Genomic DNA, 17500 nt, shown 5'->3' with positions numbered 1-17500 from the left:
TTGGAACCAGGGACTGATCACACCAATCTATAAAAATGGAGACAAATTTGACCCAAATAATTACAGAGGAATATGCGTTAACAGCAACTTGGGGAAAATTCTCTGCAGTATTATAAATAGCAGACTACATCATTTCCTTGACGAACACAACGTCCTGAGCAGAAGCCAGATTGGATTTCTAAAAAATTATCGTACAACAGACCACATTTACACCCTCCACACTCTAATTGATAAACAAGTTAACCAAAACAAAGGCAAAATCTACTCGTGTTTTGTAGATTTCAAGAAAGCATTTGATTCAATTTGGCACGAAGGTCTTTTTTATAAACTAATAGAAAGTGGTATTGGAGGGAAAACATATGATTTTATTAAATCAATGTACACTAAAAACAAATGTGCGGTTAAAATTGGCAACAAGCAAACAGACTTCTTCTCTCAGGGGCGGGGAGTGAAACAGGGCTGCCCAATAAGTCCAACATTATTTAACATCTACATGAATGAATTGGCAAAAACATTAGAAGAATCGACAGCACCTGGTATCACCCTACACAACACTGAAATCAAGTGTCTGCTGTACGCAGATGACCTGGTGCTGCTGTCTCCCACTAAAGAGGGGTTACAGCAACACCTAGATCATCTTCACAGGTTCTGTCAGACTTGGGCTCTGACCGTTAATCTAAAAAAAACAAATATAATGATATTCCAAAAAAGGTCCGGAAATAAGGATGACAAATATAAATTCTATTTGGACACAGTTCTATTAGAACACACCAAAAACTACACATATCTAGGACTAAATATCAGCAACACAGGTAGCTTTCACATGGCTGTGAATGAGCTGAGAGACAAAGCAAGAAGAGCATTCTATGCCATTAAAAGGAACATCAAAATTGAAATTCCAATTAGAATCTGGCTCAAAATTTTTCAATCAGTTATAGAACCAATTGCTCTATATGGCAGTGAAGTATGGGGTCCACTCTCTAATAATGAATTTACTAAATGGGACAAACATCCAATTGAAGTATTGCATGCAGAGTTTTGCAAGACTGTATTGCAAGTACAAAGAAAAACTCCAAATAACGCATGTAGGGCAGAATTGGGCCAATATCCCCTCCTCATTCGAATAGAAAAAAGAGCCATCAAATTTTACAACCATCTAAAAACAAGTGACCCTAAAACATTCCATCACACAGCTCTACAATGTCAAGAGATGAAACCAGAGAAGAGTCCCCTCAGCCAGCTGGTTCTGAGGCTCAGTTCACCAACCCAAACCAACCCCATAGAGCCTCGGGACAGCCCTCAGAAAATCTGGCCCAACCAAATCATCACAAAACAAAAAGAAAAATATATAACCTATTGGAAAGACACCACAAAAAATCAAAGTAAACTTCAATGCTATTTGGCTCTAAACAGACAGTACATGGTGGCAGACTATCTGACCACTGTGACTGATAGAAAACTGAGGAAAACATTGACTAGGTACAGACTCAGTGAGCACAGTCTGGCTATAGAGACCGGTCGTCACAGACAAACCTGGCTGCCCAGGGAGGACAGGCTGTGCTCACTCTGCTCCAGGGGAGAGGTAGAGACAGAAGTGCATTTCCTACTACACTGTGACAAATACTCAGACCTAAGAGCATATTTCTTTCCCAAAATTATAATTCAATACAAAGAATTTGAAACTATAAAAGATGAAGAAAAATTCAAATATTTGTTGGGTGAAAAGCCAAAATGTGCAGTTTTGGCAGCCAAATATGTGTCCTCCTGCCACAGCCTGAGGGACAGCCAGTGAAAAATGCAAAGTAATGTTGATAATATTTCCCATTTAGCTTAGTTTTGTTTTGTCTTTCGTACCAGGTCATGTGTCTTCTCAGTCATGTTGACACTGGTCTACTACTGTTGCTTTAATGTATTGTTGTTCTGATTAATATTGTTGTTGTAGCTGTTATTAATGGTAATCCCATGTCCACTACTACTATTATTATTACTGTTAGTCCCACCATTTATTTATATATAAATATATATATATTTTGTGTATATATATACATATATATTTTATTTAAATTTTTCGATATGTATACTTTGACAATGTAAGTAATAATAACTTGCCATGTCAATAAAGTCAATTGAATTGAATTGAATTAAGAGAGAGAGAGACAGAGACAGAGAGAGAGAGAGAGACAGAGAGAGAGAGAAACAGACAGAGAGAGAGAGAAACAGAGAGAGAGAAACAGAGAGAGAAACAGAGAGAGAAACAGAGAGAGAGAGAGAGAGAGAGACAGAGAGAGAGAGAAACAGAGAGAGAGAGAGAGAGAGACAGAGAGAGAGAGAGAGAAACAGAGAGAGAAACAGAGAGAGAGACAGAGAGAGAGAGAAACAGAGAGAGAAACAGAGAGAGAAACAGAGAGAGAAACAGAGAGAGAGAAACAGAAAGAGATTTCCAGGCCCTGGCAGTAAATTCCCATTATCTCTGAGTCCACTTCAAACAGCCAGAGAGAGAAGACATTCAGCAGAGACACTTGTCTCTTAAGTACCAGGACATTTAGAAGTGGACGACGTGAGACCACTAAGGTGGGGGGTTAATGGACGACGTGTTCTCACTAAGGGGGGGGGGTTAATGGCTTAATGGACAACGATGTTTCTTTAATTACAGTTAACAGTCCACTTAGACTGGCTGAGAAGACCACTTTAAATTCCAAAGGCCCAGAACCACCCAGATGTGTACTGACCATTCTAAGACCTGGACCTTCTGGTGTAAACATCCCCAGAACCACCCAGCTGAGTATTGACCTGGACCTTGTAGTGTAAACATCCCCAGAACCAACCAGCTGTGTATTGACCTGGACCTTGTAGTGTAAACATCCCAAGAACCAACCAGCTGTGTATTGACCATTCTAAGACCTGGACCTTGTAGTGTAAACATCCCCAGAACCACCCAGCTGTGTATTGACCTGGACCTTGTAGTGTAAACATCCCCAGAACCAACCAGCTGTGTATTGACCATTCTAAGACCTGGACCTTGTAGTGTAAACATCCCCAGAACCACCCAGCTGTGTATTGACCTGGACCTTGTAGTGTAAACATCCCCAGAACCAACCAGCTGTGTATTGACCATTCTAAGACCTGGACCTTGTAGTGTAAACATCCCCAGAACCAACCAGCTGTGTACTGACCTGGACCTTGTGGTGTAAACATCCCCAGAACCAACCAGCTGTGTATTGACCTGGACCTTGTAGTGTAAACATCCCCAGAACCAACCAGATGTGTATTGACCATTCTAAGACCTGGACCTTGTAGTGTAAACATCCCCAGAACCAACCAGATGTGTATTGACCATTCTAAGACCTGGACCTTGTAGTGTAAACATCCCCAGAACCACCCAGCTGTGTACTGACCTGGACCTTGTAGTGTAAACATCCCCAGAACCACTCAGCTGTGTATTGACCTGGACCTTGTAGTGTAAACATCCCCAGAACCACCCAGCTGTGTATTGACCTGGACCTTGTAGTGTAAACATCCCCAGAACCACCCAGCTGTGTATTGACCTGGACCTTGTAGTGTAAACATCCCCAGAACCACGTGCTTCCCTGCCACCACCCAACGGTGGGTCCCGACCCACACGTCTAGGAACCCACTGGTTTAGGTACCGTTCACCTAACACCTAGGGTAACCCTAACCCTAACCCTAACACCTAGGGTAACCCTAACCCTAACACCTAGGGTAACCCTAACCCTAACACCTAGGGTAACCCTAACCCTAACACCTAGGGTAACCCTAACCCTTACCCTAACACCTAGGGTAACCCTAACCCTTACCCTAACCCCTAGGGTAACCCTAACCCTAACACCTAGGGTAACCCTAACCCTAACACCTAGGGTAACCCTAACCCTAACACCTAGGGTAACCCTAACCCTAACACCTAGGGTAACCCTAACACCTAGGGTAACCCTAACCCTAACACCTAAGGTAACCCTAACCCTAACACCTAGGGTAACCCTAACCCTAACACCTAGGGTAACCCTAACCCTAACACCTAGGGTAACCCTAACCCTAACACCTAGGGTAACCCTAACACCTAGGGTAACCCTAACCCTAACCCTAACACCTAGGGTAACCCTAACCCTAACACCTAGGGTAACCCTAACCCTAACACCTAGGGTAACCCTAACCCTAACACCTAGGGTAACCCTAACCCTAACACCTAGGGTAACCCTAACCCTAACACCTAGGGTAACCCTAACCCTTAACCCTAACACCTAGGGTAACCCTAACCCTAACACCTAGGGTAACCCTAACCCTAACACCTAGGGTAACCCTAACCCTAACACCTAGGGTAACCCTAACCCTAACCCTAACACCTAGGGTAACCCTAACCCTAACACCTAGGGTAACCCTAACCCTAACACCTAGGGTAACCCTAACCCTAACACCTAGGGTAACCCTAACCCTAACACCTAGGGTAACCCTAACCCTAACACCTAGGGTAACCCTAACCCTAACACATAGGGTAACCCTAACCCTAACACCTAGGGTAACCCTAACCCTAACACCTAGGGTAACCCTAACCCTAACACCTAGGGTAACCTTAACCCTAACCCCTAGGGTAACCCTAACCCTAACCCTAACACATAGGGTAACCCTAACCCTAACAATAACCCCTAACCCTAACCCTAACACCTAGGGCAACCCTAACCCTAACCCTAACACCTAGGGTAACCCTAACCCTAACCCCTAGGGTAACCCTAACCCTAACCCTAACACCTAGGGTAACCCTAACACCTAGGGTAACCCTAACCCTAACAATAACCCCTAGGGTAACCCTAACCCTAACACCTAGGGCAACCCTAACCCTAACCCTAACACCTAGGGTAACCCTAACCCTAACCCCTAGGGTAACCCTAACCCTAACACCTAGGGTAACCCTAACACCTAGGGTAACCCTAACCCTAACACCTAGGGTAACCCTAACCCTAACACCTAGGGCAACCCTAACCCTAACCCTAACACCTAGGGTAACCCTAACCCTAACACCTGTGTCACAGATGGCCCCCTATTCCCTATTTAGTCCCCTACTAGCCCTGGTCAACAGGGGTGTGTCCCCTATATAGTCCCCTACTAGTCCTGGTCAACAGGTGTGTGTCCCCTATATAGTCCCCTACTAGTCCTGGTCAACAGGTGTGTGTTCCCTATATAGTCCCCTACTAGCCCTGGTCAACAGGTGTGTGTCCCCTATATAGTCCCCTACTGGTCAACAGGTGTGTGTTCCCTATATAGTCCCCTACTAGTCCTGGTCAACAGGTGTGTGTCCCCTATATAGTCCCCTACTAGTCCTGGTCAACAGGTGTGTGTCCCCTATATAGTCCCCTACTAGTCCTGGTCAACAGGTGTGTGTCCCCTATATAGTCCCCTACTAGTCCTGGTCAACAGGTGTGTGTCCCCTATATAGTCCCCTACTAGTCCTGGTCAACAGGTGTGTGTTCCCTATATAGTCCCCTACTAGTCCATGTCAACAGGTGTGTGTTCCCTATATAGTCCCCTACTAGTCCTGGTCAACAGGTGTGTGTTCCCTATATAGTCCCCTACAAGTCCTGGTCAACAGGTGTGTGTCCCCTATATAGTCCCCTACTAGTCCTGGTCAACAGGTGTGTGTTCCCTATATAGTCCCCTACTAGTCCTGGTCAACAGGTGTGTGACCCCTATATAGTCCCCTACTAGTCCTGGTCAACAGGTGTGTGTCCCCTATATAGTCCCCTACTAGTCCTGGTCAACAGGTGTGTGTTCCCTATATAGTCCACTACTAGAGTCCTGGTCAACAGGTGTGTGACCCCTATATAGTCCCCTACTAGTCCTGGTCAACAGGTGTGTGTTCCCTATATAGTCCACTACTAGTCCTGGTCAACAGGTGTGTGTCCCCTATATAGTCCACTACTAGTCCTGGTCAACAGGTGTGTGTGTCCCCTATATAGTCCCCTACTAGACCTGGTTAACAGGTGTGTGACCCCTACTAGTCCTGGTCAACAGGTGTGTGTCCCCTACTAGTCCTGGTCAACAGGTGTGTGTCCACTACTAGTCCTGGTCAACAGGTGTGTGTCCCCTACTAGTCCTGGTCAACAGGTGTGTGTCCCCTACTAGTCCTGGTCAACAAGTGTGTGTCCCCTACTAGTCCTGGTCAACAAGTGTGTGTCCCCTACTAGTCCTGGTCAACAGGTGTGTGTCCACTACTAGTCCTGGTCAACAGGTGTGTGTCCCCTACTAGTCCTGGTCAACAAGTGTGTGTCCCCTACTAGTCCTGGTCAACAGGTGTGTGTCCCCTACTAGTCCTGGTCAACAAGTGTGTGTCCCCTACTAGTCCTGGTCAACAGGTGTGTGTCCACTACTAGTCCTGGTCAACAGGTGTGTGTCCCCTACTAGTCCTGGTCAACAGGTGTGTGACCCCTACTAGTCCTGGTCAACAGGTGTGTGTCCCCTACTAGTCCTGGTCAACAGGTGTGTGTCCACTACTAGTCCTGGTCAACAGGTGTGTGTCCCCTACTAGTCCTGGTCACCAGGTGTGTGTCCCCTACTAGTCCTGGTCACCAGGTGTGTGTCCACTACTAGTCCTGGTCAACAGGTGTGTGTCCCCTACTAGTCCTGGTCAACAGGTGTGTGTCCCTTACTAGTCCTGGTCAACAGGTGTGTCTGTCCCCTATATAGTCCCCTACTAGTCCTGGTCAACAGGTGTGTGTCCCCTACTAGTCCTGGTCACCAAGTGTGTGTCCCCTACTAGTCCTGGTCAACAGGTGTGTGTCCCCTACTAGTCCTGGTCAACAGGTGTGTGTCCCCTACTAGTCCTGGTCAACAGGTGTGTGTCCCCTACTAGTCCTGGTCACCAAGTGTGTGTCCCCTACTAGTCCTGGTCAACAGGTGTGTGTCCCCTACTAGTCCTGGTCAACAGGTGTGTCTGTCCCCTATATAGTCCCCTACTAGTCCTGGTCAACAGGTGTGTTTCCCCTACTAGTCCTGGTCACCAAGTGTGTGTCCCCTACTAGTCCTGGTCAACAGGTGTGTGTCCTACTAGTCCTGGTCAACAGGTGTGTGTGTCCTACTAGTCCTGGTCACCAGGTGTGTGTCCCCTACTAGTCCTGGTCAACAGGTGTGTGTCCCCTACTAGTCCTGGTCAACAGGTGTGTGTCCCCTATATAGTCCCCTACTAGTCCTGGTCAACAGGTGTGTGTCCCCTACTAGTCCTGGTCAACAGGTGTGTGTCCCCTACTAGTCCTGGTCACCAGGTGTGTGTCCACTACTAGTCCTGGTCAACAGGTGTGTGTCCCCTACTAGTCCTGGTCAACAGGTGTGTGTCCCCTACTAGTCCTGGTCACCAGGTGTGTGTCCCCTACTAGTCCTGGTCACCAGGTGTGTGTGCCCTACTAGTCCTGGTCACCAGGTGTGTGTGCCCTACTAGTCCTGGTCACCAGGTGTGTCGGTGCAGACAGCTGACCTGTGACGTCCATGAAGGCTCGGTCCCAGAACTCATGGACTGTGTAACACTCAGCAGAGGTGATGTTGACAGACAGGACGATGTCATCCTCTACATACTTCAAGATCAGGTTGTTGACCACAATGTTGACGTTGTTGACCACCCGACGGATCAGACTCTGGACGTAGCCTGGAGGGGAGACACACACACACACACACACACACACACACACACACACACACACACACACACACACACACACACACACACACACACACACACACACACACACACACACACACACACACACACACACACACACACACACACACACACCATTAATTCAGTGTTAATACCCAGTGAAACAGAGACTAGTAGTGTAATTCAGAGCTTCCTTAAAGCAGCATTCCCTGAGAGCTAACCCTCTCCTCTCAGACTCTAACCCTAACCTCTCCTCTCTAACCCTAACCCTAACCTCTCCTCTCAGACTCTAACCCTAACCTCTCCTCTCTACCCTAACCCTAACCTCTCCTCTCCTCTCTAACCCTAACCTAACCTAACCTCTCCTCTCAGACCCTAACCTCTCCTCTCAGACTCTAACCTCTCCTCTCAGACTCTAACTCTAACCTCTCCTCTCAGACTCTAACCCGAACCTCTCTCCTCCCAGACTCTAACCTTAACCTCTCCTCTCCTCTCAGACTCTAATCCCTCCTCCCAGACTCTAACCCTAACCTCTCTCCTCCCAGACTCTAACCCTAACCTCTCTCCTCCCAGACTCTAACCCGAACCTCTCTCCTCCCAGACTCTAACCCGAACCTCTCTCCTCCCAGACTCTAACCCCTCCTCTCAGACTCTAACCCCTCCTCTCAGACTCTAACCCCTCCTCTCAGACTCTAACCCCTCCTCTCAGACTCTAACCCCTCCTCTCAGACTCTAACCTCTCCTCTCAGACTCTAACCCTAACCCCTCCTCTCAGACTCTAACCCTAACCTCTCCTCTAACCCTAACCTCTCCTCTCAGACTCTAACCCTAACCTCTCCTCTCAGACTCTAACCCTAACCTCTCCTCTCAGACTCTAACCCTAACCTCTCCTCTCAGACCCTAACCCTAACCCCTCCTCTAACCCTAACCTCTCCTCTCAGACCCTAACCCTAACCCCTCCTCTAACCCTAACCTCTCCTCTAACCCTAACCTCTCCTCTCAGACTCTAACCCTAACCCCTCCTCTCAGACCCTAACCCTAACCCCTCCTCTAACCATAACCTCTCCTCTCAGACTCTAACCATAACCTCTCCTCTCAGACTCTAACCCTAACCCTAACCTCTCTCCCCTCTAACCCTAACCTCTCTCCTCTCAGACTCTAACCTCTCCTCTCCTCTCACTCTAATCCTAACTTCCTCGCTCTGCGTGGGCTCGTAAATAAGCTCAGAGCCTGACATGTTATTTATTGCCACAGTGTATCTCTTGGACATGAGCAGTTAAATTAGCTAAATATCCAGAGGAAAACATTGTTGCTCCAGTCCAGCGCCACAAATCTTCAGAGAATCTCTGGAGCTCAGCAGAACCAGAACTATGTCCAGCAGCAGGCCACCTCCACGCCTCGTTCATATTACCACCACTCAGGAGACGACATGCTCTCTTAAACACACTAGCTCCCTACTCTCCCTTACTCTCCCTGCTCCCTACTCTCCCTGCCCCCTACTCTCCCTGCTCCCTACTCTCCCTGCTCCCTACTCTCCCTGCTCCCTACTCTCCCTTACTCTCCCTGCTCCCTACTCTCCTTGCCCCCTACTCTCCCTGCTCCCTGCTCTCCCTTACTCTCCCTCCCTCCTCCCAAACTCCTCTATCCCACCACCCCTTACTCTCCCAGCTCCCTACTCTCCCTCCCTCCTCCCAAACTCCTCTATCCCACCACTCCTTACTCTCCCTACTCTCCCCTACTCTCCCAAACTCCTCTATCCCACCACTCCTTACTCTCCCTGCTCCCTACTCGTACACACCACCACTTGACATTTCCACTGTCTCCGGTTTTTGACGTTACAGCGAGTTAGAAATGCTAATACTGGACTCCTTGGTTAACCATGTCTCTGTAAGGCTGTAACAACTGATCCTGAACCAGGCTTAATACTGGACTCCTTGGTTAACCATGTCTCTGTAAGGCTGTAACAACTGATCCTGAACCAGGCTTAATACTGGACTCCTTGGTTAACCGTGTCTCTGTAAGGCTGTAACAACTGATCCTGAACCAGGCTTAATACTGGACTCCTTGGTTAACCATGTCTCTGTAAGACTGTAACAACTGATCCTGAACCAGGCTTAATACTGGACTCCTTGGTTAACCATGTCTCTGTAAGGCTGTAACAACTGATCCTGAACCAGGCTTAATACTGGATTCCATGGTTAGAATAGAGGTCCATGAATAGAGGGACTGTTCTGCTATTTTCACACTACCAAAATACACACGTACAAAGTTATGTGTGTGTGTGCACTTGTGCTGTGCATATGTGTGTGTCGTGCCTGTGTGTGTGTGTGTGTGTGTGTGTGTGTGTGTGTGTGTGTGTGTGTGTGTGTGTGTGTGTGTGTGTGTGTGTGTGTGTGTGTGTGTGTCGTGCCTGTGTGTGTGTGTGTGTCGTGCCTGTGTGTGTGTGTGTGTGTGTGTGTGTGTGTGTGTGTGTGTGTGTGTGTGTGTGTGTGTGTCGTGCCTGCGTGTGTGTGCGTGTGCGTGTGTGTGTGTGTGTGTGTGTCGTGCCTGCTTGTGTGTGTGTGTGTGTGTGTGTGTGTGTGTGTGTGTGTGTGTGTGTGTGTGTGTGTGTGCGACTACATAGTGTGTGGTGTTGGGGTCAGTCAGAAGGTTCCTGTCACACCTGCAGACTGAGCTCTGAGCTGGGCAGTAAAACAGCCTCCTGCTATTCCCCCTCTGGATCTAATTTACCTGTTTCATCGCCGACCGAGGCCCACTCCCCTCGCCCGGCCAGCCCACAGCCCTCCACCCCCCCTCCACCCCTGTGCCCGGCCAGCCCAGAGCCCTCCACCCCTGTGCCCGGCCAGCCCAGAGCCCTCCACCCCCCTCCACCCCCCCACCCCACTCTGTGAGCCATCGTGCAGCTAGAAACCTCTGTAAACAGTTGACACAGCCAACACCTGTGCCTCAGCCCACAGGGAGGAAGCCCACTTAAAACTGTTCAACCATAAAATGACTGGAAAAACCAACCTTTACATGAGCTCAGCAACACAGCCTCAAGTCCAGTAGTCTCCTCCGTGGAATACAGGAATTCACGAAGATTAAATTACTGGTTATAGGTCTGAATTAATAACTGCTATAGTCTACCACCATCTGAATGGGTCTGAATTAATAACTGCTATAGTCTACCACCATCTGAATGGTTATGGGTCTGAATTAATAACTGTTATAGTCTACCACCATCTGAATGGGTCTGAATTAATAACTGTTATAGTCTACCACCATCTGAATGGTTATGGGTCTGAATTAATAACTGCTATAGTCTACCACCATCTGAATGGGTCTGAATTAATAACTGTTATAGTCTACCACCATCTGAATGGTTATGGGTCTGAATTAATAACTGCTATAGTCTACCACCATCTGAATGGTTATGGGTCTGAATTAATAAGTGCTATAGTCTACCACCATCTGAATGGTTATGGGTCTGAATTAATAACTGCTATAGTCTACCACCATCTGAATGGGTCTGAATTAATAACTGTTATAGTCTACCACCATCTGAATGGGTCTGAATTAATAACTGCTATAGTCTACCACCATCTGAATGGGTCAGAATTAATAACTGCTATAGTCTACCACCATCTGAATGGTTATGGGTCTGAATTAATAACTGCTATAGTCTACCACCATCTGAATGGGTCTGAATTAATAACTGCTATAGTCTACCACCATCTGAATGGGTCTGAATTAATAACTGCTATAGTCTACCACCATCTGAATGGTTATGGGTCTGAATTAATAACTGTTATAGTCTACCACCATCTGAATGGGTCTGAATTAATAACTGCTATAGTCTACCACCATCTGAATGGTTATGGGTCTGAATTAATAACTGCTATAGTCTACCACCATCTGAATGGGTCTGAATTAATAACTGTTATAGTCTACCACCATCTGAATGGTTATGGGTCTGAATTAATAACTGCTATAGTCTACCACCATCTGAATGGTTATGGGTCTGAATTAATAAGTGCTATAGTCTACCACCATCTGAATGGTTATGGGTCTGAATTAATAACTGCTATAGTCTACCACCATCTGAATGGGTCTGAATTAATAACTGCTATAGTCTACCACCATCTGAATGGGTCTGAATTAATAACTGCTATAGTCTACCACCATCTGAATGGGTCAGAATTAATAACTGCTATAGTCTACCACCATCTGAATGGTTATGGGTCTGAATTAATAACTGCTATAGTCTACCACCATCTGAATGGGTCTGAATTAATAACTGCTATAGTCTACCACCATCTGAATGGGTCTGAATTAATAACTGCTATAGTCTACCACCATCTGAATGGTTATGGGTCTGAATTAATAACTGTTATAGTCTACCACCATCTGAATGGGTCTGAATTAATAACTGCTATAGTCTACCACCATCTGAATGGTTATAGGTCTGAATTAATAACTGCTATAGTCTACCACCATCTGAATGGTTATGGGTCTGAATTAATAACTACTATAGTCTACCACCATCTGAATGGTTATGGGTCTGAATTAATAACTGTTATAGTCTACCACCATCTGAATGGGTCTGAATTAATAACTGTTATAGTCTACCACCATCTGAATGGTTATGGGTCTGAATTAATAACTGCTATAGTCTACCACCATCTGAATGGGTCTGAATTAATAACTGTTATAGTCTACCACCATCTGAATGGTTATGGGTCTGAATTAATAACTGCTATAGTCTACCACCATCTGAATGGTTATGGGTCTGAATTAATAAGTGCTATAGTCTACCACCATCTGAATGGTTATGGGTCTGAATTAATAACTGCTATAGTCTACCACCATCTGAATGGGTCTGAATGAATAACTGCTATAGTCTACCACCATCTGAATGGGTCTGAATTAATAACTGCTATAGTCTACCACCATCTGAATGGGTCAGAATTAATAACTGCTATAGTCTACCACCATCTGAATGGTTATGGGTCTGAATTAATAACTGCTATAGTCTACCACCATCTGAATGGGTCTGAATTAATAACTGCTATAGTCTACCACCATCTGAATGGGTCTGAATTAATAACTGCTATAGTCTACCACCATCTGAATGGTTATGGGTCTGAATTAATAACTGTTATAGTCTACCACCATCTGAATGGTTATAGGTCTGAATTAATAACTGCTATAGTCTACACACCATCTGAATGGTTATGGGTCTGAATTAATAACTACTATAGTCTACCACCATCTGAATGGTTATGGGTCTGAATTAATAACTACTATAGTCTACCACCATCTGAATGGGTCTGAATTAATAACTGTTATAGTCTACCACCATCTGAATGGGTCTGAATTAATAACTGCTATAGTCTACCACCATCTGAATGGTTATGGGTCTGAATTAATAACTACTATAGTCTACCACCATCTGAATGGTTATGGGTCTGAATTAATAACTACTATAGTCTACCACCATCTGAATGGTTATGGGTCTGAATTAATAACTGTTATAGTCTACCACCATCTGAATGGTTATGGGTCTGAATTAATAACTGCTATAGTCTACCACCATCTGAATGGTTATGGGTCTGAATTAATAACTGTTATAGTCTACCACCATCTGAATGGGTCTGAATTAATAACTGCTATAGTCTACCACCATCTGAATGGTTATGGGTCTGAATTAATAACTGCTATAGTCTACCATCATCTGAATGGGTCTGAATTAATAACTGTTATAGTCTACCACCATCTGAATGGGTCTGAATTAATAACTGCTATAGTCTACCACCATCTGAATGGGTCTGAATTAATAACTGCTATAGTCTACCACCATCTGAATGGTTATGGGTCTGAATTAATAACTGCTATAGTCTACCACCATCTGAATGGGTCTGAATTAATAACTGCTATAGTCTACCACCATCTGAATGGTTATGGGTCTGAATTAATAACTGTTATAGTCTACCACCATCTGAATGGTTATGGGTCTGAATTAATAACTGCTATAGTCTACCACCATCTGAATGGTTATGGGTCTGAATTAATAACTACTATAGTCTACCACCATCTGAATGGTTATGGGTCTGAATTAATAACTGCTATAGTCTACCACCATCTGAATGGTTATGGGTCTGAATTAATAACTGTTATAGTCTACCACCATCTGAATGGGTCTGAATTAATAACTGCTATAGTCTACCACCATCTGAATGGTTATGGGTCTGAATTAATAACTGCTATAGTCTACCACCATCTGAATGGTTATGGGTCTGAATTAATAACTGCTATAGTCTACCACCATCTGAATGGTTATGGGTCTGAATTAATAACTGCTATAGTCTACCACCATCTGAATGGTTATGGGTCTGAATTAATAACTGTTATAGTCTACCACCATCTGAATGGGTCTGAATTAATAACTGCTATAGTCTACCACCATCTGAATGGTTATGGGTCTGAATTAATAACTGCTATAGTCTACCACCATCTGAATGGTTATGGGTCTGAATTAATAACTGCTATAGTCTACCACCATCTGAATGGGTCTGAATTAATAACGGTTATAGTCTACCACCATCTGAATGGTTATGGGTCTGAATTAATAACTGCTATAGTCTACCACCATCTGAATGGTTATGGGTCTGAATTAATAACTGCTATAGTCTACCACCATCTGAATGGTTATGGGTCTGAATTAATAACTGCTATAGTCTACCACCATCTGAATGGTTATGGGTCTGAATTAATAACTGTTATAGTCTACCACCATCTGAATGGTTATGGGTCTGAATTAATAACTGTTATAGTCTACCACCATCTGAATGGTTATGGGTCTGAATTAATAACTGTTATAGTCTACCACCATCTGAATGGGTCTGAATTAATAACTGTTATAGTCTACCACCATCTGAATGGGTCTGAATTAATAACTGTTATAGTCTACCACCATCTGAATGGTTATTGGTCTGAATTAATAACTGTTATAGTCTACCACCATCTGAATGGGTCTGAATTAATAACTGTTATAGTCTACCACCATCTGAATGGTTATGGGTCTGAATTAATAACTGCATCCTATGACGGTGCCACGTTAAAAGTCACTGAGCTCTTCAGTAAGGCCCATTCTACTGCTAATGTTTGTCTATGGAGATTGCATGGCTGTGTGCTCGATTTTATACACCTGTAAGCAACGGGTTGTGGCTGAATTAGCCGAATCCACAAATTTGAAGGGGTGTCCACATACAATATATATATATATATAAAAGTATGTAGACCTTGTTATAACAGAAATGCATGGCTACTGTTGAACAGGCCCAGTGTAACACAACCACACACTGTATACTATAATTCACACAATTATAAATCCCCATTTACATGTCCAACTAAGAGTAATGTATTGTCCCCCAGCTGAAGCAGTGGGTTGTGGTACAGCATGGAGGTCTCCTAGATGGGTCCTTCAACACTATAAAAGCTGCAGTTTACAGCCTGGCTGGTCGACAGCTACACTGTTGATATAATCCCGAGCTTTTTTTTTCTCTACAATTTAATTACAGATTAAGAGGTTTACAACGACTCTCCCTCTCCATTCCTCAGCTCCTAGCAGCTCCACTACTCTACACAGCTCTACTGGCCTGGGATACGTCCCAAAAGGAACCCTATTCCCTATATAGCGCACTATTTTGGACCAGAGCCTTATGGAGTCCTATGGAGTCCTATGGAGCCTTATGGAGTCCTATGGAGCCTTATGGAGTCCTATGGAGCCTTATGAAGTCCTATGGAGCCTTATGGAGCCTTATGGAGCCTTATGGAGTCTTATAGAGCCTTATGGAGCCTAAATGTCATCAAAGTGTGCAACAGGACAGTGTACTGTCTACACTCTTTGTTTTTACTAAATCTTTTATAAAAAAAAAAAAATCATAGCTAAAGTTTGTATTGCTACGGATTCCATAATGCGTTCAGCCTTTACGGCTGGGGCCGCAAGTTTGTGTCCCAGATTCCTGTTAAGTAGCAGTTAGCTGCTAGCCATGTCCCAGATTCCTGTTAAGTAGCAGTTAGCTGCTAGCCATGTCCCAGATTCCTGTTAAGTAGCAGTTAGCTGCTAGCCATGTCCCAGATTCCTGTTAAGTAGTAGTTAGCTGCTAGCCATGTCCCAGATTCCTGTTAAGTAGCAGTTAGCTGCTAGCCATGTCCCAGATTCCTGTTAAGTAGCAGTTAGCTGCTAGCCATGTCCCAGATTCCTGTTAAGTAGCAGTTAGCTGCTAGCCATGTCCCAGATTCCTGTTAAGTAGCAGTTAGCTGCTAGCCATGTCCCAGATTCCTGTTAAGCAGCAGTTAGCTGCTAGCCATGTCCCAGATTCCTGTTAAGTAGCAGTTAGCTACTAGCCATGTCCCAGATTCCTGTTAAGTAGCAGTTAGCTGCTAGCCATCATGAAAACGGATCAGGCTAACGCTAGCAATGCTAGCCCGCCGGTGTTTCTCTCCACAGCTGGGCACAAACGCGTCAGGTGTAACACAATCAATCACAAGATGAAGATGAGGTGTAACTGGAAAAAGTGCACCACCATCCAGCAGCTTGGGGAAGAGATCCTCCGGCTGTTAGCTCGGCTGAGAGAAAAGGACACCAGCAGCTTGGGGAAGAGATCCTCCGGCTGTTAGCTCGGCTGAGAGAAAAGGACACCAGCAGCTTGGGGAAGAGATCCTCCGGCTGTTAGCTCGGCTGAGAGAAAAGGATACCAGCAGCTTGGGGAAGAGATCCTCCGGCTGTTAGCTCGGCTGAGAGAAAAGGATACCAGCAGCTTGGGGAAGAGATCCTCCGGCTGTTAGCTCGGCTGAGAGAAAAGGACACCAGCAGCTTGGGGAAGAGATCCTCCGGCTGTTAGCTCGGCTGAGAGAAAAGGATACCAGCAGCTTGGGGAAGAGATCCTCCGGCTGTTAGCTCGGCTGAGAGAAAAGGATAACAGCAGCTTGGGGAAGAGATCCTCCGGCTGTTAGCTCGGCTGAGAGAAAAGGATACCGGCAGCTTGGGGAAGAGATCTTCCGGCTGTTAGCTCGGCTGAGAGGAAAGGATACCGGCAGCTTGGGGAAGAGATCCTCCGGCTGTTAGCTCGGCTGAGAGAAAAGGACACCAGCAGCTTGGGGAAGAGATCCTCCGGCTGTTAGCTCGGCTGAGAGAAAAGGACACCAGCAGCTTGGGGAAGAGATCCTCCGGCTGTTAGCTCGGCTGAGAGAAAAGGACACCAGCAGCTTGGGGAAGAGATCCTCCGGCTGTTAGCTCGGCTGAGAGAAAAGGATACCAAGCAGCTTGGGGAAGAGATCCTCCGGCTGTTAGCTCGGCTGAGAGAAAAGGATACCAGCAGCTTGGGGAAGAGATCCTCCGGCTGTTAGCTCGGCTGAGAGAAAAGGATACCAAGCAGCTTGGGGAAGAGATCCTCCGGCTGTTAGCTCGGCTGAGAGAAAAGGATACCAAGCAGCTTGGGGAAGAGATCCTCCGGCTGTTAGCTCGGCTGAGAGAAAAGTTCCCTACTTGACCAGGATCCATAGGGCTAGGAAATAAGAACACATTCGAGGACCGTGGTGGTCAGATGCCCTTTCTGATAAGACCTGTCCTGTCAGTGATTCATCCACCCACTGAGGCCTAGCCCTGCCTGGTGGTCAGTGTGAAGCAGGGGGGTAGAGTACTCCCTGTGGCCCCGGAGCCATCACTCACCTGGGGGCAGGTCTGGGTCGGAGGGGGCGGCCTGCTGGAGACGGCGCGGCTTGGTAAGGGTCTTGGAGCTCTCTGAGGCGCTGCGACTGGTGGAGCTAGAACCACTCTCATGGTCGTCCTGCTCAGGAAAA

At 45.9% G+C, this 17500-nt stretch overlaps 1 protein-coding gene across 1 annotated transcript in view; it reads right to left on the bottom strand.

The window, feature by feature from the left end:
• LOC139572810 (intermembrane lipid transfer protein VPS13B-like) overlaps positions 1-17500 on the bottom strand; it is a 920449-nt gene that overhangs the window by 806247 nt on the left and 96702 nt on the right. The window contains exons 4-5 of the mRNA XM_071395592.1: positions 17370-17487; positions 7478-7645 (exon numbers count right to left, since the gene is read on the bottom strand). Of these exons, the coding sequence (XP_071251693.1) occupies positions 7478-7645; positions 17370-17487 (286 nt within the window). The remainder of the gene's footprint in view (positions 1-7477; positions 7646-17369; positions 17488-17500) is intronic.

This window comes from Salvelinus alpinus, chromosome 4 (assembly GCF_045679555.1).
Source record: "Salvelinus alpinus chromosome 4, SLU_Salpinus.1, whole genome shotgun sequence".
NCBI lineage: Eukaryota > Metazoa > Chordata > Actinopteri > Salmoniformes > Salmonidae > Salvelinus > Salvelinus alpinus.
Note: the sequence above shows the minus strand (reverse complement) of the source record. Positions and strands in the feature narration are given on the sequence as shown.